Genomic DNA, 23,807 nt, shown 5'->3' on the forward strand with positions numbered 1-23,807 from the left:
CTAAAAAAATCATGGTGAAAATTATGTTTAATTAAAATATACACATATAGACTAACAATGATCATCTATTTTCATATAATCTGGGGAGCGACCATGTGAGAGTAAAAGGCATTGAGGATGTCAATTGCCCGCCAAAATCATTTCGAGTCTGAACAGAAAATAATAAAGAACTCTTCCCAATTCGGACAGGCAACCATGAGAGTACCATTGTAGGGCCACAAGTGTTCGGGCAAGTATGCTCCATAATAAGCCTTCTCAGAATTGCTTGCCTAAAGGCTTGGAAGAGCAATAAAATATGATTTTCTTGCCTCCATAATAAGCCTTCTCACAATTGCTTGCCTAAAGGCTTGGAAGAGCAGCAAAATATGATTTACAGAGATGAAAAGCATAAACCATTTTATGCCTCATGAAAATTATTTTGCTTGATCAATTAAAAACATTGGTTTCAGCCTCATTAATATGTTTGGAGAAAGTCTACATACCTCATCGGGGCCACCCCTCTCAAACTATCACTCAATTGACAATGTCCCCTTTAAACTTTCAATTATGACAATGTCCCCTCAAACTACGAACAATTGTCAACGTGCCCCTAATAACGAAAATACCTTAATAAAAAAAATATTTTTTTTAAAAAAAAAAAAAAAACTAAAACTATTAAATTTAAAAAACAATGAAAAAAGGGAGTGAAAGTTAAATTTTCAAAAAAAAAAAGAAAATCATTTTTTTAAGAGAAAAAAAATCCAAATTTATAAGGGCATTTGACAAATTTATAGTAATTTTTGTCTATAATTGGCAAATTTTTTAGTAATTTAAGAAAACATTGTTATAATCAAAGTTCAGAGGAACATTATTTATTTATTTTTTTTAACAAAAAACTCGCTATATTATCATTGATAAAATCAAAAAGTGGAGAAAAAAAATCCAATAAACGATCAAGAAGATAGAGCTAATTACTCTATCAAAATAATGTCTCTAATACAATCTGGAATGGAATCCCTCCATATTCTATCATTGACATTTGTAGTTGCCATCTTCGCCAGCCGGTGTGCCACCTCATTTGCTTCTCGATTAACAAAAACACACCTCCACCTTAAGACCAATTGTAGAATGCGACGTGTGTCCTCCACTAAGTGTCCGAAGCGGCTCCATTTGCTCATTGTAGAATTGAGAGCGTCCACCACCTGTTTTGCGTCCCCCTCTAATATTAGATGTTGGAGACCAAGGTCTCGACATAGGCTTACTGCATGAAATAAGGCAAGAGCTTCCCTCATCATTGGCTCAAGAGAGCCTAGACATGATTTGCTCATTGCAGCTTCCTCCCGAATAACAACACCTATTCCTATCTTTCCACACGACTTGTCAACAGCTACGTCCCAATTCGCCTTGTACCAACCTTGATTTGGGACATTGCTCACAACGGCTTTTGCAGACTTATGGTCGTAGATCTGCTTGAGTTCCTCGGCATGTTTGGTTGTTTCCTGCACTATAGTGGTTGGGCCGGTGAACACACATTCATGTACCCATTTGTTTCTCCTCATCCAAATTTGAGGGGCAAGTTGAACAACAAAGCAAGGTCCTCTTTCCCACATCTGACCATAATTCTGCCACCGACATAAAATCAATTCACTCTTTTGGAAAATTCTGTAGCAGCAGCCCCATAGCTGCTGGGCATCCCCAAAGAGCATGTAGGACTGTTTCGGGTTCCCTCTCACAGATTGGGCAAAATGGTTCTTTCACAACCTTTCTTTGCAGTAAATTGTCTTTTGTAGGCAGCAAATTATGGCATGCTCTCCAGGAAAAAAATTTTGCTGCATTTTGAAAGGGTTGAGAGAAGGGTTTTTTTTTTTTTTTTTTTTTAAGTGATGGTAGTTTGAGATAAGTATGCTAACTTCTCCCAAAATGTTTTCAATTTGACCGCCAAACACTCAAAAATAGAAAGAAAACAAATTTTCAAAAAACATTTTTACACCGAAACAAACTGGGTATTGGTCGAAAAAGATTACAGATATTTTGAAGCATACATACGACTGAAACGTCTATGAAAAAAGGAGATGAAAAATGGAGTTAGAAGAAGATGGGTGTGTGCTTGTCGCAAGATAGGAAATATTGCAATTGCAAGTTCAAATAATTCAAATACAAATACATTACGATTTGCAATAGTAAACCCCTGACCTTATCTGTGTCGCTCTTAGGTTAAAAATATAGTCTAACAAAGGAGACGCTGCTCCAGTGCAGAAGCGAAAAAAAATGTTGCACGAAGCCTTAAAGCAGTTATCCATAAGATCTCGTATAGATCCAATGATACATGAGAAATTAATGTGGGGGAGTGGGGTACACGTCGAAAGAGGAAAAAACAAAAAACAACGAATATAAGGTTCAAGGTGATGCGTTTTCTGTACTAACAAACTACCCCTAACATCTTCATCTTCAACTGAAATATTTGGTGTTAAAAGAACCTACTTACATCTCTCCACGCACCAAAACTGCTGGGGAGCCTATTAGCACCACCAAGGCACCAACCACAGCTCTGAAACAAGATATAAATAAAGCCTAGAAACCAAAGAAGCCAAGCTCACTGGCTCTTTCCTTCTCAAATGTTTCGAAGTACTGATAAATGATTGTTACGGCAAGCAGAATCCCGGTTCCCGAACCAATCGCCCCCATGAAATCTGCCAACACTGTCAATGCACCAATGCACATGCCTCCAAACGCAGCGGCAGTGGGTATGTAGCGGTTCAGCTCCTTCTGCAGGTTTGACTCACGATGCCCGGGCATCACCATTTGTTGTTCCTGCAGACTCAGCAGAAATCATGTTCAAAATCTACATGGTGCAAGTTATTTTACAGCTAATGACTACACATGCAGCTCAATCATGTATCGGGTTTATAAATTCGACACAACATGATGGCACCATATTGGTAAAGATTTTCACATGATGCTAGTTGGAGACAACTCAGAAGATCCATCATGTCATATTTAAAGCTCAGGTTCATATCCAAAATAGAAGAGTTCACAACATATAACAATACAACTACAATATTTTAATACTGTGAGCTTATCATCAATTCAGCATTTCAATGCACAAATCTCTCAATCTGCTCCATATTTTATTAGTGCCAAGATGCAAAGGAACTCAAAGAATACACACTTCAAAAAAAATAATTATTCAACTCCCATTCATATGTTTCAACAAAAATTTAATTTGACAAAAACTGTACCAGCATATTTGGGCTATGACCCACAAATTTGATATTAGCAAAACTTTTTAGGATGGGATGGCATCCTCTGAAACAGAGTGGCCACGAAATTTTATTTTATTCTCATTAGATTGCTTAAAGAGTTACCAATGAAAATGAGGGGGTTTCCCTTTTTGCTTCGCAAGGCAAAATATCGAACATTACTCTTTACACATTTTATACGGTAAAGATTTGAATCTAGGACCTATCCACCTCAAAACATAAGACATATCCCAACCCGATCGTAGCACAGTAATACTTGAGCTGATACATAAGGATGAATAATAAGGAAGATTTCGACCATTGAAGATACAAGTGATCGCTTTGATTATTGTCCCTAAGCCCTTGGCTCAAATGGTAAAAGGTGGGAAAGAATTGCATTAGGCCTTTCCCACTCTCAAAGGCAAACATTTCACTTTCTCAATTTTTTTGTGACAGATTTCAACATAGGACCTACACAATCAGTATACCAATCTCGACATAGGACCTACACAACCAGTATACCAATCAAGAACATAAGACAAGTCCCAACCAGACGCCATCTCTTTACCACATGAGCCAATGCCCAAGCAACAAGTTGTTGCTCAATTATTACTTGCAAGCCTTGGCTCAAATGGTAAAAAGATGAGAAGGAATTGGTGCAGGTATTACATTGCCGAAAGATGAAAGCGAGGTAGGGATAATACAGTTAAATTAAAACAACCGCTGCACAATACAACCAGGTTTAAATTCCCAACCCTATATTCCTCTCAGAAGGTCATAACTATCTTTCAAACGGACTTTATACTTTAAAATATTCATTTTGAAGGGAAAATATGCAGAGGTTGGCAGGTCGACTCCAAGTTCAATGTTGACTTGACCCCGAAGTCAAAATATTGTGAATAAAAAATACATGTCAAAACACAACCATTTGACATTACAGAACTAAATCAGCAAATATAGCACTTTGTATCCCATATCTTATGACCAATTTCAATTTCAGAACACTAAATATATCTATAGCACAAAGAATTCTTACCTTGAGCTGCTTGGCAACATCTCTAGCAGACGATCCAGAAACTTCAATCCAAGTTTTTGAGAATAATGCACAAGCCGACAACATAAAGACTAGGTAGAACAGTGCATGGAATGGATTGGCTGCCATATCAGCTAAGCTGCAAAATAGTGTAGCATCTTATCAATGCGGATTACCAGGACCATTAAGGAGAGGAGTAAAAGACATAGCTGGGAAGGAAAGCACAGATTCTTCAATTAGCCACTGCACCCACATTATGGATACGTACTGAATATGCACCCATAAATAAGAAACCTAATTTGTTTAAATAAACATGATTCAGAAACTACAAAATACAGGTTGACAAAGCACCAATATTTTTGGAGATCAACTTTTCTTAAGAAAAAAGGGGATTAAACATAAACTACCAAATTTAATGTTTTCAAATTTCAATAGTTAAAAACATTCACAATTTCAAATCCTTACGAATATCAAACATGGAGACCAGATCACATGTTCTTTTGTTATTTACAGCTTTTAAATTAGACTTTAGCTTATACGTTTTTATATGTTTTTTAATCATTTTTTAAGCTAAAAATTAGCATTATACCCATTGTATATTTTTATATACTAGTCGATGAATACTAGTCAAATGGCACCTCTTTTCCCACAAGAAAAGACGGAGGGTACAGGTGCGACTTCCAAACCCATTGGGTGCATGCATAAACTATCAAATGTATAGAATATCTAATACTAATTAATCATATTCCTACCATTTGTATTGCACATACACAAAATGGGGCTTGAACCTATGACATCACCCCAGCATACTCTTATGAGACGTGAAACTATCATTTGAGATAAAGCTTATTACCTATCCATTTTGTAACATATGAGTGTTTCATTGATGATCAACTCATTTCCAAGTATGATGACAAGGTATTATAGATAAAAGATAAGGTGATCTATATACGGGGAAAATTATTGATTACCTTGACGGTGCAGTGATATAATATGCAAGACCACCAACAGGGATAGATTGACCACTTGAATATTCAGATTCCTTCCATTTACCCAAAAGGTTCACCAGAAAATTTCCACTGTACTTTCTGTAAAGCAGCTATACAAACACAACAAATACAAGTTATTTACACGGTACTACAGAAGGTCAAATTTAGCTAGAGACATACAAATATAAAACATCAGTACCTGGGAGATGAAGTAAAGGTTGGAAACGAGTGCAGAGTGTAGAATGATGGGCATGTTAGAGGTATAGAACAGCTTGATTGGATATGAACCCTGCTGTCCTCGGGCATTCTTTGACCTCACAGGCAAAACCACACGGAAACCTTGGAAGTAGATTACAATTAGGAAGACCAAGACAGTAGCAAGCAGGTTTGTCACGTTCGGAAGATTTTGCCGGTAAAAAGCCTCACGGAGAGCACGGACCTTGTCCGAACGAGTTATCAGTAGATGAAATAGAGCAATAACAGCACCCTCAAATTCAGCTCCTCGTCCACTGTTAATAGTGGTGGGACTAAATGCTTTCCAGATAATGTTCTCACTGCAAAAGAATGGCCGAACTCTTCAGTACTCAAAATCACGAAATAATTTCAAGAATAGCTAAACTGAGTTCCAGAAAAGACACTAAGCTCACAAGTTAATTTAACCATGACGCAATGAAACTTAGTGATTAGCATTGAAAGCTTATATTGATTGTGTATCAAGAAGAAGGACATTACAACACTCACCAGATATTGGTAGCTATGAAAAGTGAAATTCCAGAGCCTAGACCATATCCTTTCTGAAGAAGTTCATCTAAACATATCACAATGATACCAGCAAAGCAGAGCTGAATGATAATAAGAATAGCATTTCCTACTCCAAGTTGGCCAACACTACCATACATCCCCGAGAGAACATATGCAACCGCCTCACCCACAGCTATCAGGATGCCAAGTAACTTCTGAGCACCATTTCTGGGAAGGAAAAGAAAAATGTATCATGAGGAACATAGAGCACAAGCTGGAGAATCCAGTTGAAGTTAAAGAAAAGAAAAAGGGCAGCTTTGTGCTTTTGAGGTAACATTCCCATAAAGGAAAAAGTTTTCATAATCAAAACGAACAATGCACTAGAGAGCAATTACATTTACAAATCATGCATGAATGAAAACATGCACATAAAAACGAAAAATCAATGCAAACCCAATCCCTCAAATTACAATATTTTGACTGTCAGAAAAAGTACACAAATACAAATAAATAAAAAGATAGATAAAGAAATAAATAAACACCGGGCCAACAACCCAAATACAACTTAAATCTCAAAAGGTACTTACAAGAGGGCACGATCCTCACGTACATTGTTGTCAACTTCTATGATCTTTGACCCAGCAAGGAGTTGCATCACCAGCCCAGAAGTAACAATTGGGGTAATTCCAAGTTCCATAACAGTCCCACGGTTCGAAGCAAGGATCACTCGCATCCAATAGAATGGATCTGCACCTGTTGTGGAGTGTATTCCATACAGAGGGAGCTGACTGCAAACCAAGAAAATGAAAAGAGAGATCACAGTATAGATGACCTTCTCCCTGAATGGAACTTTTCTATCAGCGCTCTGAACTTCAGGCAGAAACGAAAGGAATGGTCTGACCAAATGGAGTACTCTAAATCCTCCTCCCATCTTATTTTGTCCAGGCTACTTCAATCCAACCTGTTCAGCCATTCATAGAATATATGAATTCAATGTAGAAGTAAAACAAGTACTTGAATGTCATCTATATAAACCACATTCCCTGATTCAAATCACAACTGCCAGCAGGCCATTAATTTGTAGACAGATACACAAGAGAATACAAACAAATAGTTGCCATTGATAGTATGGAACATACGCAGTAATAGAAACGACAGGTGCTACCCAGCAAAAGAAGAAGCCATAAAATAAAAGAAACAAATACAGACACATAAAAACACACAAAATAAATGAGATGCCTTAAGAGCAATCAGTATTGCCTTTTGAATGGGCAAAAAATGTCCTGAATATGACCCCAGTTTTCAAGAAATCTTAAAGAGACTTTTTTCACACACTTTTTAATAAATTGAGTACTTTCAACCAGAAAGCAATGAGTTATCAGATTAAGAACTTCAAAAGTAGTTACTGAAATAAAATAAAATCTATTTCCAACTCCAACAGGGCTTTAAAACCCCTGAATTGTTCAGATTCCAATGCCTTATTCTAATATTTTGCAGAAAACCATGTTGTTTTCCTCAATATATTCAAATTGCAGCCAGACCGTGACAACCATAGAGATTAACGCATCGAAACGCAAAAAAAAAAAATTTTTTAAAACTGCAACCATTTTCAGCAAACAGGAAAAAATCATATTCCACGCTTTCTTAAACATTTTAAGCAATGTATCAACTAAAAGCAACCAAAGATCAAACAGATAGCAACACAAAGAAAGAAGAAAAAAAAAAAAAAAAAAACACTTTTTACGTTTCCATTTACAAATTTTGTTCTTAAAAATGAGAAACAACTTTCATTTACCAAAAATGACCATATATCACTTTCAATTATCAAATATATTCAACAGAACGATCTACCAACTTCTTAATTGCAATTTACATCGCAGCACATCACCGAAAAGCTAAACCTCCAAATCTCGCAACAAATAGCAAAACAGATGCTACCAATGATTCAAATCTTCGGGAAAAAACCGAATATATTCAAAAGGAAAATAGCTTAAACAGACATGTTTTAAGGAGAAATACAAAACAGCTATACTGATACACAAAGATCACACGTGAACACCAACATACATCCATACGCATATTCGAAAATGGAACAGATCTACAAATCTTGAATGAAATTAGAGAGAAGAGAGAGAGCTTCAGGTTGAGAAACCAACCAGAGATCTGTAAGATTGAAATCGATTTCGAGAGACCGAAATCCTGTGGTTCCTTCTTAACCACTCCGAGAATTTGCTTGAGAGCAAGCGGATCTAAAGGAGCTTAGGAGGAGAACGAGGGCTTCGGGGTTGCGCTTTGACATATGTAGAAGGGCGTACGTGTCACACTGGCCACGACATTCGAGCGAATCAGCATTTGACACGTGTGAAATGGAAGTGGCCGGGGTAGGAGAAGCCGGCATGTTTGACCAATCCTATTACTTGATTTTTTTTTTTTTGTTTTGGTAAGTCTATATGGAGTGTAGATTCATAAAGGATAAATAAACCAAAGAAGGCGTGTTATTCCTTCAATTATTATTTATCTTTTGTTCAGCTATTTAAAATAATTTTTATAAGAATTTTACACAAATCAAGTCTTTTTGTCTTCCATTAAGAGGATATGTACATGAAATAATAAAAAAACGAAGTTTAAAACAAGAAACATTAACGTCCCGTTTGTAAAATGATTTTGGTCCGATACGAGAGTAAAAATTGATTGATATATTAAAAAAATAAGAATTTTTATTTTTAAGTGAAAAAATAAAAATATTTGATATGAAAAAATTAAAAAAAAATATTATTTTATAGTAATTTTTTACTTGAATAATAATAAAAAAATAATTTATGTGATGTAAAAGGTCAGAGAATGTTAAAAAAAAAAAAAAAAAAAAAAAAGTAAAATGAATAGTATTGAAACAAAAACGTTTACCAAACAGAACCTAAGGACCTATTTGAGATTGCGTTTGAGAGGCATAAAAGTACTTTTAATACTTAAAAAGCTCGTTTGAAGAAAAAATTGTTTGTTTGGTAAAAATAAAATAAAAACGCTTTTAAGAGTCTAAAAAGCTTTAAAATGATCAAAACCCACTTTTGACAAAAGTTTAAAAATAAAACTTTTGCTCAAAAACACTTTTTGACTTAAAAGCTCTATTTCTCAAACGCAATTACAAACATGCTATAAGTGTGTTAGGCATTCGACTTGTGTAGTGAATATTTGGTTTGAAAGTGATTGATGTGATATAAAGTAAATAGAAGCTTTGAATTTTTTGAATGAAAATGTAAAAAAAAAAAAAAAATGTTTTGTAGTAATTATTTTGTTTAAATAGTAATAAAAAATAATAAAAAAGTAATTGATATAATATAAAAAATAAAAATATTAAAGAAGTCGAAATTTTTTTATTGAGACCGGTGCAACTGCAAATCCATTGCAAGACATATCATATTCTAATTTTTGAAAGAAAGAAGAGTGGACCAGCAGCCAGCTCACCGACGACCAGATCTCTAAGTTGAAGGAGCCCGTCGGCTTGTTCTAAAATGATGGAAATGGTCGACTCTCTCTTTGTCTCTCTCCATAGTTTAGTTCTTATATATGGAATGGTTCTCTTTCTCTAGGGATTTCTATGGATCCCTGTTTAAATTTTTGGGTCTCGAAAGTATAATGGGATGTTAGATTTTGCACAGATGGTTTAATTAATTTCTATGGATCCCGCCTCCAAGAGGTAGCTTAATCGATTGGGATCACGCCTAATGAAGTGGAGGTCACTAGTTCGAATCTCTCTTCCTTTCTTGTGCGCACATATCAAAAAAAAATATATATATATATATATGGATCCCTTAGATTTTGATTTTTTTTTTTTTTTTTTAATTTAATGTGCTCATATTTATATAGAAAAGGGTAAAATAATTGTTTTCATAACACTAATTTTTGTTGTTTCATGTTGATATGTGATTTTTTAGTGGAAAACAGAAAAGACTTTTAGTTTGTGCCAAAATATTTTAAATATTCGTAATAAATTTGAAAAAAAATATATATGGATAAAGTTGAATGGAAGATTAAGAAAAAGAAAAATAACATTCCTTAAAACAAATTTAAGAATAATATAGAAAGCTAAACAAATTTAAGAATAATATAGAAAACAAATGATAAGTACTTTCATCTCTATAAATTGTATTTAATTTAGTAACTCGTCTCTTATGTGATTTTATTTTAATAGCTTTGAATTTTATTTTATTTTTTTGTTTAAAAAGACAGAATTTTCCTGATTTTATTTTCTTTTAATATTTAAATTTTTTTATCACTCATTTAAAAAAAGCTTTAATTTAGAGCATTTTCAACAGTCTCACCACACTATAATTTTTTGACTATTTTGATAAAAAATAAAATAAAATAAAACATAAAATAAAATAAAATAAAATACTCTTCAGTGGCCTTGTCAAATTAGTGATTTTGGTTGGGTAATGAATACTATTTACTCACGAAATGAATAAAAAATAATATAACTTTTCTCCCTCCCTCCCTATTTTTTGAAAAAAGTTTTTTTTTTAAAAAAAATCATTAAAAAATAATATTTAAATATAATAGTAAAAGTTGATAGTTAAAATAGCGAGATTGATGTGGGTACTTTAAAAAGTTGGTAATTAACATAAAGAAAAATGTACTTTTCGCTATTTTAGTGAGTAAAATTTGATGAAACTGTTAATAATACTCTTACTTTATCTTAATTAGATGAAAATGATATAATTTTCCTACAAGCTAGTTCGCATGAAATTTTTTACAAACTAATCTCCTATTTTGTGAGAACACAAGTAAGACATAGATATGTCATTTAGCATTACTTATCTCTAAAATATGACATGTGTTATTTATCATGTGTATCATTGGGGTGGGGTGTTACATTTATCATGTGAGAAGTACATTTCTTTTATTAGCAAATGCTTCTCACATGCGTAAATAACACATATTACTTTTAAAAACTAATTTCTATCCACCGAAAAAATACCACTTATCAAATATGAATCTAACATGTCAATTTTTTATCACATAATTGGTACTAAATTCACTGAAAAAATAAATAAAATAATAATCTTTACTAAAATCAACTTAATGTTATTGTTCATAGCAAGCATTATTAATAGTCTGTTTGAGATTGCATTTGAGAAATGAAACTTTTAAGTTAAAAAGTGTTTTTTGGCAAAAGTTTTATTTTTAAGCTTTAGCCAAAAGTGCGTTTTGGTCATTTTTAAGCATTTTGAATATTTAAAAGTGCTTTTAATTTTTTTTTACCAAACGACTACTTTTTTTTTTTAAACGAACTTTTTGAGTGTTAAACACACTTTTACTTTTAGATCCTTTAAACGCAATTTCAAACAGGCCCTAAATCTCCACAAACTAATACAACTAATAAGAATTTTGAGATCCCTTGTAACCCTTTCCTTATTCGCTTAAAAAATAAATAAATAATAGAGAAAGAATAAAGTGTTAGATTTGTTTTTGAGGGTTTATTGGGACGGGGAAGAAAGGAAAAAATGAGAAGAAAAGAAAAGCAAATGAAAAATTGTGGAGCCAAGGCCCAAGGGTTATGAAGTTAGAAGTAGACAAGTAATTGTTTTGGGTTTTACGGTAGAAAAACATAGGGTACAATAAAAAGGGAGAGAATGAGGGTGTTAAAGGATAAAAAGAGAGATTATATTCTAAAGAAATAAATGCAAAATCGGTGTGCATGGTTACGCCCATTTCCAATTAGCATTATGAGGTATAAAAGTTTGAGAAATGCTATGTTCATAAAATATTTTACAAAAAGAAAAAAAATATTATAAAGTAATGGGGCACAATATAATTGAAATTCTCAAAATTTAAATTTATCCTTTTTGTAATCATGTTATACCATATCACTTTGTAAGAATTTTTTTTTTTAAAGCATTTATCATAAAAGTTGGTTGGTAGCTTCAAGTGATAATAAAAAAAAAAAAAAAAGGCAAAAAACAAAAAAAACAAAAACACAAATAGAACCTTCCACCTAATTTCCATCCAAATTTTTTACGGAAACAATCAAATATCACGTTAGTACTAATCGCATTATGATACATATCACCCACAATTAAAAAAAAAACACAAATATTGTAAATTATTATTATTTTTTTTAATAATAAAAAAAAAAAAAAAAAAACTTGAGAATATACTTAAGCCACCGCTTTTGCCAAATGGGGATGCCCAGAAAGGTGGGAATGGCAATGGGGCTACGAAAGTTGACGGCGCCATTGAAGCAGGAAACACTTCCAACATCGTCGTTGTCGTTGCCACGGCCTAGGTTCCTCCAAAAGGTGGTGTTCTCACACTCATTCGGCGTGTACTTCCCATGCTCCTCTGCATAGGTCCAGCCATGCTCACCCGACCATCATGAAGTTGCTTTGTTTGGTGGAGGAGCTTTGCAAGTGAGTCGCGATTGAAGATTGAGCTCCTCGAGCAAAATCTCTTAAACGTGTTCACTACCATTGTCCCGATCCCCGAGAGCGAGATCTCCCCCAAGTATGAATGGTATTCTCCTTTGGAACCCAAGCCTTCTTAAAATAGTCTCTTAACATTTGATTTTTGAAACCATGATTTTTCAACTTATCCAAACTAGTCAAAACAATTTTCATCATACTAAACGAACTCTCATAACTATTTCTATAATATAAACTATCACTCAAAGGGTCATAGAGTTCCAATTTGATCGAATATGAATAATTTTGCCACAATGATAGCAAGTATGGACAAATTTCTAGGAAGCATGCCTCATGCTAATGGGCATACCTAAACTTAGGTATAGTCACACAAGGCCAATAATAACTTCCTTACTCATATCACCTGTAGAATGAACAAAGGTAATCTTACCCTTAGGCTTTATTTACTTCAACGTAAAATAGTTTCCTTCATAAAATATTTTTAGGGAAGCCATTTTCCTTGAAAATGTTTTCCGTCGAAAACATTTTATGGCGTGTATCGTGCGTGCGGAAAATAAATTTTTTATTTTTTTATATTTTATATATATATTTTTTCCAATAAGGTCCTCGTCGGCACTTATTCGGGACCCGCCCGGGACTTGTTTGAGACCCCGCCGGGATCTGCCCGGAACTTGACTGGGACCTACCCATGACTTGTCCGAGACCTCACCGTGACCAGCCTGGGACTTGACCGGGACCCACCCAGGACTTGATTGGGACTTGATCGGGACCCGCCCGGGACTTGACCAGATTTGCTCGGGACTCGCCCGGACTTGCCTAGGACCCTACCGGGACTGGCCCAGGACTTTATTGGAAAAAATATATATAAAAAAGTTTATTTTCCGTGCACGCGGTAAACGCTGTAAAATGTTTTCGACATAAAACATTTTCAAAAAAAATGATTTTATGTAAAATATTTTCCGTCGGGACCTGCCTCGAGTCCCCATCAAGTCCCGGTCAAGTCCCGGCAGGGTCCCGGGTAGGTCCCAATCAAGTCCCGGGTGGGTCCCTGGCAGGTCCTGGGCAAGTCCCGATCAAGTCCTGGGTGGCTCCTAGCGGGGTCCCGGGAAAGTCCATAGCGGGTCCTGAGCAGGTCCGATCCGATCCCCGTCAGGTCCCGTTCAAGTCCCAGGCAAGTCTCGGGCGGGTCTTGGGCAAGTCCCAGGCTGGCCCGATCCGATCCTAGGCGGGTCCCGGTTAGGTCCCGAGCAAGTTCTGGCGAGGTCTTGGGTAAGTCCCGGTCGGGTCTCGGGCGGGTCCCATTCAAGTCTAGTCAGATCCAGGGCAGGTCTTGGTGGGGTCCCAAGCGAGTCCTAGGCAAGTCCCAGTCAAGTCCCAAGCGGGTCTCAGGCAAGTCCCCAGCGAGGTTCTAAGCGGGTTTTGACAAGGTCCGTCGATTTAAGAATGAGATGCTCAAAGACGGAAAATGGTTTATGGTTTTGAAAACCGTAAACTATTTTTCGAAAATTAAAGAAGAATTTTCGATCAAAAGGAAAATATTTTCTGTTGACCACTATTTTACGTCAAAGTAAACACCGTTAAATGAGGAAATATTTTTTTGAAAACCATTTTTCGTCGAAATAAACGGAGCCTTAGTGGCAGGTGGGTCATGTGAAGTAGAAGGGACAAAATATCATATAGACCTAAAATCCAATCCACACTCGCTCGGTTACCTCTTGAAAGGATCGAGATCCAACCTTAAACACACAACATACAATACGCATAGAATTTAAGACAAAATTTTGGAGCAATGAATAAAAAATAAGCATAAAGAAAGCTCATCACAAACAATAAACACAAGATTTTTGGTAACGAAGTGTAAACTCTTTGAGCACCTTGAAAAATAAAATAATTACAGGGCATCCAAACTCAAAAATTAATCACTAAAGAAGATTTAGAGTATAAACATAGTAAACTAACAAAATTTCTTCAATTCATATAGCATTAGGACAATTTTCTAATGGCTTTTTAATGGCATTATAAAATCTTGAAATTTCAAACCCTAACTTTTATTCCAAAACAATTAAAATGTTTAAAAAGTTACATCTCTTGTTTTGAACACCGATATCAGCTAATACTTTAGATCAAATAGATAGCCCTTTATTTTAATTTTTTAATATGATTGTAAGACCCTAACATTTATTATAATAGTGAGCCTTCTAGTAGAGTAACTCTACAAGTCCCTCTTGTGTTCCTCAAAAAATGAGGTGACTTTTAAAATCATAATTTGATTAAAATTCAATAATATCAATTATAAGTCCAATGGTGATTTTAAGAGCCACATCATCTTTGGAGAGACACAAGGGGAACTTGTAGCATTAATCTTTAGTATAATACACATATTTCTCTTGTTAGGCCATGTGCATTGAAAATGGGGTCAAATGCAACTATGAATTACTTCTCTTGCGTCCTTGTAGATGATGTATGTTGTCTCACTTAATTTATGAGTATAGTATTAGCTATTAATTATTTTGTTTATTTTGTATAAATAATTAAAATAAGAAAAATGTTAATTTCACAAACAATTTTTTTTTTTAAAAAAAAACTTTTACGACATGATGCAGTACAATAATTAAGAGAATAACTTCTATAAGGTTTTGGCACGAACCAAGACCTTTGTGCCCTCCAATAAGATCATGACAAATCAATGTGGAACACCATAACAAAAATAAACATAAACACTTAATTTATTCCCACCAAGACCTTATATTGGTTAAAACAAAAAAATCTTCTAAAATAAACCTTTCATCTTCTTCTTCTCTAGACCCATCGTTAGCCACCAACCCCAGACCGCGCCGGAGATGATGCTGGCCGGCCTAGACCTTGCCAATGCTCCTCTCCCTCTCTCTCTCTCGCACACACCGGCAACAGAGAAGAAAGCCGGTGCTCCCTCTCCCATTTCAAAGATTTGGATTGATTGCTTAATTTTCAACATGTCCAACAGTAGAGAAATAGGAGAACCCAAATCTTGAAAATTAAGCAATCAACCCAAATCTTTGAAATGGGAGAGGGAGCTCCAGCAACATAGAAAAAAAGTCTCTGTTGCCGGTGAGATAAAGAGAGGGGGTGGCCAGCGTGGTCTCTAGCAAGTTTTAGGCTGATTGGGGTCGTCTTTGGCGCTGTCTGGACTTGTCGGTGATGGGTTGGTGGCTGATGGTGAGTCTAGGAAAGAAGAACATGAAAGGTTTATTTAAGAAGATTTTTTTTGTTTTAACCCATATGAGTTCTTGATGAGAATAAATTAAGTGTTTATGCTTTTTTTTTTTTTTTTTGTTATGATGTTCCACGCTAATTTGTCATGTTTTTATTGGAGAGCATAAAGGTCTTAGTTTGTGCCAAGATCTTATAGAAATTATTCTCATTAATTAAATTTATCAAAAATTAAATTTATTTTATTTCCAATAATATTATGCCAGAAAAATTGTAAAATTCCTTGTAAAAAAGCTGATGCGGTTAAAATCTGGATGGCTATGACATGTTTGGAGTAGGACCGTCGTAGAGGATCTAAACTCGCCTAGTTATCTTTTATTTTATTTTTTGTAAGTGCCTAGTTTATTCCCTCCTAGAAAAACTACACTTTGCTGTAAATGGAAAAGTTAAAAAAAGAGAAAACTTTGAAAAAAAAAGTACAGAGAGAAAGAAAGAAAGTAAAGAGCATGAGCAGTTGCACGAGAACCAAGCTCTCGAGTCCCCAAGTGCTAAAACAACATAACCCAACCCTGTTGCTAGTTCGCTCGTACAGCACTCCCTAGCTACTCAAAAAAATGTCCAAGTAAATATCTTGTCCTGATTTCTCACCCATCTCTTAAGTTCTGGATTGCTGAGAGAGCCATGAGAAATTTCAATCTCTTTCTCATTTTCATAGCATTTGTTGGTTATACAGTCCAATTTGAAGCGCATGCCGCTCCTGCGGGTAACTATGATTCACCCTTCTGTTTAATGATTTGGGTTAGATTGATCTGTTAGCTTCTTGGGTATGCTTATCTTCTTCTGTTTAATCATGCACTTTTTGCTGTTTTTGGGCATCTTTTATTTATTTTCCTGTGCTCATGGTGCTAATTGCTAAATCCCAAATGTAACCCTCTTTGTTTCTCTCTCTCTTGTTTGCTGATACTAAATTACTATGTGATTTACATAATGGGTATGATAGTTTCCTTACAGTTCTCCTTTTTGAATTGATTTTTCTTACTGTTGCTTTATTTGGGTATTGTTTTGAATGATTTGCTATTACTCAGGACCATTGATCAAACACTTGTCATCTATACTCAAATGGACCAGGTCATCCTCCAAAACACCCCAATCAGGTTATTTGAAATATCTTTTCTCAGATGAATAGTAGGGATTATTTATTTATTTTTATTTGTGTATGCATATATGTCATTAATCTCACTTCATTTATGTCATATGGCATGTTGTTATGCAGATGGGAATGTTCTTCAGTTTGAGAATGGGTACTTAGTTGAGACTGTTGTGGAAGGAAGTGAGATTGGAGTGGTTCCTTACAGAATCCGCATCTCTGAGGATGGCGAACTCTTTGCCGTCGATGAAGTTAATAGCAAAGTTGTTAGGATTACTCCTCCATTGTCTCAATGTATGATTATTCTTGTGCTCTCAGCTTGCTAGAACTTCAGTAATTAACTCTATTTGGATTTTGTCTGTTTCAAGTTTAAATTACTTAATGGCAAGCCTAATTGCTGATAGCAATAAAGTTGTGCTAAAAATGGTTTCATTTATTTGTGTCTGCTCCATTTGGCTGCTGGAAACTGGAAAGAAGGTATAAATGTATTTGCCGAGAAGAAGGAAATACTAAACTTTCTTTTTGGAAAGGAGTAATTCTAAGTTATGAATCTCATAGGCTGATTGCAATGACCCGATTTTCATATTTCAATTTTGTAATTCATACTTGTTTGTTTTTTCTTTAACCTTCCATTATTGCAGATAGTAGGGGAAGATTGGTTGCTGGGTCTTTTCAAGGTTACACAGGGCATGTGGACGGAAAACCTAGTGATGCTCGTTTTAATCACCCCAAAGGCATAACCATGGATGATAAAGGCAATGTGTATGTTGCCGACACCTTAAACCTTGCCATCAGGAAGATCGGTGATGCTGGTATATGCAATTCATGTTAATAGTTATAGCTAGAAGCTAGGTTACAAACATGCCTTTTTTTTTTTTGTTTGTTGATAAAAACAGAACAGAATCCAAATATTGAATCTTTGTAAGTGCTGAAAGTAGAAGACAGATGTGATACATCTATGTAGCAATGTAAAAAATGTTAAGAAGATAGGAGTAATACATCTATGTAGCATTGTAAAGAATATAGAAACTTTGATTGTGTTGGAATTTTTGAAGCCTTTAAAGTAGAAAACTTTGATCACAAATTATTATTTTCAAGGTTGCTGACTTTGGAAGTTCTTTGTAGGTGTGACAACCATTGCTGGGGGGAAATCAAATGTGGCAGGGTACAGGGATGGCCCAAGCGAGGATGCAAAGTTCTCTAATGATTTTGATGTGGTATATGTTAGGCCTACCTGTTCCTTGTTAGTTATTGATAGAGGAAATGCTGCTCTTCGGCAAATCTCTCTCAACCAGGAGGATTGTGATTATGAGGACAGTTCAATTTCTGCCACAGGTGTGGATTACTTATTGTTTGTTTTATACTTCCGTTCCTAAATTCAAGCATCATTAAAAGAAAAAAAAAAAATAGAGAGAGAAAAAGGTATCAACAAGATGTTACTGGCTTTGTAGATTGTGATTGTGGGGGCACTGCATAGGTGTGTGCTGAGATTCACATCACCATTTACTAGGTCAATTTCAGCTATATAAGTTTGTAGGAGGAATTCCAGTTATGTCTAATCCCTATGGGGTATCATACTATATAGCTAATTCGTTCCGATCTTGTAATAAAATGGTGTTGGAGCAAATCTAATAACGTCATGTAACTTTGGGATATTGCAACACAATGCAATTCAAAGATTTGAGTGGAATAGATTATGACCCCACTTAGGATTGTGCAGATTTGATGCTTATCAGGAAAAAAAGGATTGTGCATATTTGTTTGTGAGGATGTTGCTCGAGTATATAGTACGTCCCACATCAAGCATGTACTGAGCCAATGTTGGTAATCAGGTACAAGGAATTGCAATTGTGATTAATTCTTTTGGGGTATTGTGCAAATGCAGTTAGAACCATCCCAATATTGTAACATGGATAGACTTCTGGGGCTGGCAAAACAGGTACTTGACACAACCCGATTACGACCCACGAGGACCTGTTACTCGATTAACCTATACATGAACACAACCCGTTTAGCTAAACGGGTTAGACACAATTATAACACGGAAAATAGTCGGGTAACCCGATACGACCTATTTAAAATTACCGGGTCATATCGGGTAGACACGACCCAACACGAGTTGGGTCTCAATCATATCTATCTTATCTTACCTCTTTTTGCCTGTTTGGTTTGTTTTACCTCCATAAGAAATCGAACAAATATGATTAGTTTGTCATTTTATATTTATCAGCATTTGTGTCAATTTTACATAATTTGTGGAGGAAAGCAGATGTTCCTTAGAGGACAAATGATGAAAGAATCATGGAGGATGGTGAAGGAGTTATGGTTGCAAATATGAGAGATAAGGCTTCTCTCAAAGGTTGGCTAGAAATAATATGTTTGCCGATTCTCCAGAAAGAAATTCTCGTATATCATCCACTTTGGCGTCACCCAATTCACAGAATCAGTGGGAAGGTCATGTCCAAGAAATTGAAAGTTATTTCCAGCAATTATTGTCCTCATATTTGGATGGAGATGACCATGCCCAAGAGAATGATGGTTTCCAGACTAGCCCAGAGTTGCTGGAAAACAGTAATGCTAATATGGAAAACACTGATCACCGATACTGGGATTAAGTTCTGATACTAAGAGATGGTGACATTGGTGAGAGTGGTTTGCAGAATGAGGGTGGATGAGGCGCAGACTGAGTCTTTTGAGAGAGAGGTGGCTATGGGTTTCGGGGGGGGGGGGGTGGGGGGGCTTGGCCGCTCGGGGCTGTCTCACTGTCTGCATCAGCTGAAATTGAAATGTTAGATGAAATGTTTAGGCCCTTAGGGTTAGGAATGAATCATTTTAGGATTATTATTATTAATTTATTTTTTTAAACGTGTTTGACGGGTCACCCGGCTGACCTGCCAAACACGAACTTAACCGTGTCCTACTCGACCCGATTAGGACCCGAACTTGATAAGTCCAAACCCAATACTTGTTAAATTCGTGTGGGGTTTGTTGGTCGTGTCAAAATTGCCAGCCCTACTTCATAACATGGCACCGTGCAATACAAGTTTGTGCTGAGTCTCACATTGACCATGTACTTGGTCAATTTGGACTATATAGTGTGTACGGGAAACTCTAATTATGACTAATCCTTTTGGGTGTCCCGCCATTAGCTAGTATAACTTGGGGATACTGCAACATAATGCAAGTTAGAGATTTGAGTGGAAGAGATTATGGCACCCTTTTATCTTTCAAAATTGATTGTGAGAATGTTGCACAGGGTACACATCAAGCATGTGCTGAGCCGATGAGGGAATTGCAATTGTGATTAGTCCTTTTAGGTATTGTGCAGATGTGGTTAGAACATTCCTATCTTGTGACATGGATAGACTTAGAATCTAATGCTATATGTAATATTAATTTGTGTTAAGAGGACTTCATAATGAAGATTGCTATATAGTAATATTAATTGTTGTTTGCACACTCAGTTTATACTGCTGAATTTAGGTGGGCCATTTTTGGGTTTTACTGTTTTATTAGCCTGTTTGTCTTTCTTATTGCACAATTCTCTCTGATTGCCTTTATACGGTATAGAGATATAAGGATACAAGTACATGTTCAAAGATAGAATAAAGATCTTTGTGGTCATGGAACACAAATAAATAACCTTAGGCAGATTGTGCACAAGCTGTCTAGTCCTTTCTTCACATGTTATTATGGTCATCATCTTCATCTGCGTCTAAATCCCTCTAGGTTTGGAACAGTACCAGTCATCCTTTCCAGTCATGTCCATCAATAAGTGCATTTTCAGCATCCTCACTCACTGTCCTCATGGCTCAGCCTCTCTTGTGGTGGTGCAGCCTTGACTCGTCTAAAACACTGTAATCTAATAATACACCTTTCCAGAAGACTTGCACAATACTGAGCTGAACAATGTTATTCTGAGGATGAACTCATGAGCTTTGCTATGAGTCTTTTTAAATGATGACTTTGCACTAGAAAAAATCATGGATATCCTGTTCATATTTCTAAAAGGGGTTAACCTTCATATATTCTCTGTGAATGGAAACTAAAAGTTAGGGGAAAAAATTCAGAAAAGGTTCATGTCAATTACAAAACCTTCATATAGATCGATGGAAATTTACGATTGGACATGAGATGGATGGCAGTCATTGCACCTGCTTAAAGGAGAAACATACATGGTTATCCATGCAAACAATTGTCTATGCATGCTGAAAACTATAGGACTGTAAAGAGTGGAATCTGATGGTGAATGGCCATGATATAAGCTATAGAATACATGTCTTCGTGATAATTACATCATAAAACTATCAAATAATGAATGTTATTGTAATAGGCTCCTGACCAGCAAAAGAAGAAAATAATATTAGCATGTTCCTACTCATTTTTTAAGTTAGACCTCTACAAATGTTAGTCTCCAGTTTGACAATAACTGATATACTAGTTTGGAGTCAATAACTTACACACTAGTTGGTTTTTGAAAAATGTTAAGCATAGCATGTCTTTTCCATCAAACTGAGAGCAATGAAAAATGCAGCATCTAGTTTTTCATTATTATGCCTTGGTTTGCATTTCTTATGTTCACAAGATATGCTAGCTTGCCAGATGGTTGGAAAGCTTGCACGTAGGAAGGCAAGGCAACAAGGTTGCACATGCTTGAGTTGTTTATTAGTTGTTTTGGGGTGGATTAAGTCCCTGACTTCCTCATTCCATGATTCCATGTATTCAGTATTATATTTTGTTTCAATTTAATAAATCTATTGTCCCATCTAAAAATTGGAATTATTTCTTCTTTCTCATGGCTGAGGCTCTTGTTGCATTGCTGCATAGTGACTTACTTTGGATGTTATGGCAGATGTGCTTATGGTTGTTGGTGCTGTCTTGGTGGGATATGCTACATGTATGCTTCAGCAGGGACTTGGACCTACTTTTTCCTCGAGGACGGTATATCTCTTTCAACCAATTAAGTGAAGAAATATAAAATTGAGATAGTTTGAACTGTTCAAACTATGATTTCCTATTTCAATTTCATTCTCTTTTCTCTATCTTGTCCAGATCCAAATGCATTCTGACTAATTAAAACATGTGTACTCTTTCACCAAGTTCTTTAACAGTTAAAAGAGAACTTCCTACCATAAGTTTTTTAAGCTCATTTGTATTTTAGGTTATTAGCTATTATTTAAAATAGATTTCTGATTCTCCCTTTTGTGGGCAAGTAGATTAACAGGCACCTTGTGGTCTTCACTGTCATTTCTGTTGTTTTAATAATCTTGAAACTTGTTTTTCGCTGGGCTTGGAAGCTCAAACCATGATTTTTCTGTTAAAAATAGATGCCCATCTATGTGTACTTGTCGTCTAAACCTCATTGCATTACTGTTGCAGCAGCAACTTGCAGACAGTGAATTTAAGGATCATTCAGGCAAGGAAAAGCCCACTCCCATCGTGGATAGTGTAAAAGAGGAACCAGGATGGCCTTCTTTTGGACAACTCATCATCGATCTGTCCAAGCTTGCACTTGAATCATTGGCTGGCATGCTCCTTTATTTTGTACCCTCTCGATTCAGAACCGGTCGCCACAGGAACGGCCTCACTCCATTAAAAGATTCCCTGCGGATGCCCGAAGATGAAGCTGAGCCCGCATTTGTTCAGAGACAGACAACTACTGCTCCTCTTCCCGAAACTCGGCAAGCCCATGCTCCTAATAAAAGTGATAGATACTCGGAAATGAAGCCCTCGAAGGTCAAATCAGCCAGCTTTAAGGACCCCTCGGTGTCAAGCAAGCACCGTTCTTCAAAGCGACCGGAGTATGGAGACTTCTATGGATCGGGTGAGGTTCCTCCTCCTTATGGCAAGTCTAAGAGCCAGAAAGAAAGAACAAGGCATCGCCAACGAGATAAAAATGAAGCGGCTTTTGAGGCAGTGGGAGCAGAGCCAAAGCCTGTTGAGATGAAGGCAGGGCATTATGAGATTCCCAAGTTTGAGCATTATAATAATATCAGGAGTAAGTATGGGTCAGATGATTCCTTTCGATTTTGATCAAACTCCCCCGCCTATTTTGTTCCCATATGCTTGTTTTGAGGTAGTCTGTAATGGAATCAATGCTGTAACCAAGGATGTGTGTTTTAGAGATAAATAGAGATGCAGGTTAAGCTCACAGAAATTCTTGGTCATGGTGCTTCAACACCTGTTAGGACCAAAATTACTTAGACCATTGTCTCGGTCTGCAATCTCTCTCTCTCTATATATATATACACAAAAAATATTGTGTATTCAACCATCTAAAAACTAGTAGTAGTAAAAATCAAGTTGATGCTGTCCAAAAATGTTATATTGTTTTTAGGGTTAATAACATTTTTGGTACTTGGGTTTTAATGTTTTTATTTTTTTTCCCCTAGGTTTCAAAACATGACAAATCTAATACCTCAGATTTTGAAAAAAATTGAATCACCTCCTCCGTTAATTTCCGTTAATCCCTTACTAATGGAAGTCCATGTCATCACGTAATATTGTGACATGTGTCCAACTTTAAAAAAAAAAAGAAAAAAAAAAGGGTAAATCCACGTCAGTAAAGAGAACAGATCAGAGAGAAAACCCTTCTTTCCTCTTCAAAACCCAATCTCAAATCCCAAGAAAACCCACAAGATTTCTTGTTCCATTCGTAGAGAACAACGATGGGTTGAGCTAAGATTCCAAGGACGGGAAAGACAAAATAGAAGAAGAAGAAGAAGAAGTTGGGTCTTAATGGTGGCGGTGGTGTTGATGATTTGGGGAATGATCGGAAACTTTCCTTCATCATATAGACTTCGGATCCAGTCGAGCAAAATCATCTGATCATCTGGGTATGTGAGATTGAGTGGCGCGAGCACTGAGTCAGATCGATTGAGTTACTAAGGCTTTTGTGGTGGTGGTGCTTTCCTGGCTTTTTACTTTGTGAGCCAGGTCTTCCATGGTGTCCAATTGGTTCCAGATTTATGCTAATTCTTTTGTGGTATATGAACAAATTGGAGTATTCAGATATTGGGTTTTCAACCTTTTCAAAGAATTTTTTGCTTGTTGCAAAATGCAAATGTTAGT

General features: G+C 35.9%; 3 protein-coding genes across 4 annotated transcripts; 1 reads left to right on the plus strand and 2 right to left on the minus strand.

Moving 5' to 3' along the window:
• Nucleotides 1–950: 950 nt before the first annotated feature.
• Nucleotides 951–1,685, minus strand: LOC148586726 (uncharacterized). The gene has a single exon (XM_088514291.1). It carries the CDS (start codon nucleotides 1,683–1,685, stop codon nucleotides 951–953), a length of 735 nt encoding a protein of 244 aa, XP_088370417.1.
• A 440-nt stretch (nucleotides 1,686–2,125) lies between these two features.
• LOC132174645 (SecY protein transport family protein) lies at nucleotides 2,126–8,260 on the minus strand. Its single transcript, XM_059586280.2, has 7 exons — nucleotides 8,138–8,260; nucleotides 6,569–6,942; nucleotides 5,982–6,209; nucleotides 5,440–5,794; nucleotides 5,223–5,350; nucleotides 4,255–4,390; nucleotides 2,126–2,790 (listed from the first exon to the last, which is right to left on the minus strand). Exons 2-7 carry the CDS (start codon nucleotides 6,910–6,912, stop codon nucleotides 2,551–2,553), a joined length of 1,431 nt encoding a protein of 476 aa, XP_059442263.1. The 5' UTR covers nucleotides 6,913–6,942; nucleotides 8,138–8,260; the 3' UTR covers nucleotides 2,126–2,550.
• Nucleotides 8,261–16,061: 7,801 nt separating this feature from the next.
• LOC132175900 (NHL domain-containing protein) lies at nucleotides 16,062–23,047 on the plus strand. 2 transcript variants are annotated; one of them, XM_059587990.2, is made up of 7 exons: nucleotides 16,062–16,352; nucleotides 16,675–16,743; nucleotides 16,863–17,030; nucleotides 17,378–17,548; nucleotides 17,862–18,071; nucleotides 21,589–21,677; nucleotides 22,116–23,047. In XM_059587990.2, exons 1-7 carry the CDS (start codon nucleotides 16,271–16,273, stop codon nucleotides 22,767–22,769), a joined length of 1,443 nt encoding a protein of 480 aa, XP_059443973.2. In that variant the 5' UTR covers nucleotides 16,062–16,270; the 3' UTR covers nucleotides 22,770–23,047. The 2 variants fall into 2 exon arrangements, with proteins under 2 accessions (XP_059443973.2, XP_059443974.2); XM_059587991.2 differs by having other exon boundaries at nucleotides 22,119–23,047.
• The last annotated feature ends 760 nt before the right edge of the window (nucleotides 23,048–23,807 follow it).

The sequence above is a fragment of the Corylus avellana genome, chromosome 3 (genome assembly GCF_965113065.1).
Source record: "Corylus avellana chromosome 3, dhCorAvel1.hap1.2, whole genome shotgun sequence".
In the NCBI taxonomy this organism is placed as follows: domain Eukaryota; kingdom Viridiplantae; phylum Streptophyta; class Magnoliopsida; order Fagales; family Betulaceae; genus Corylus; species Corylus avellana.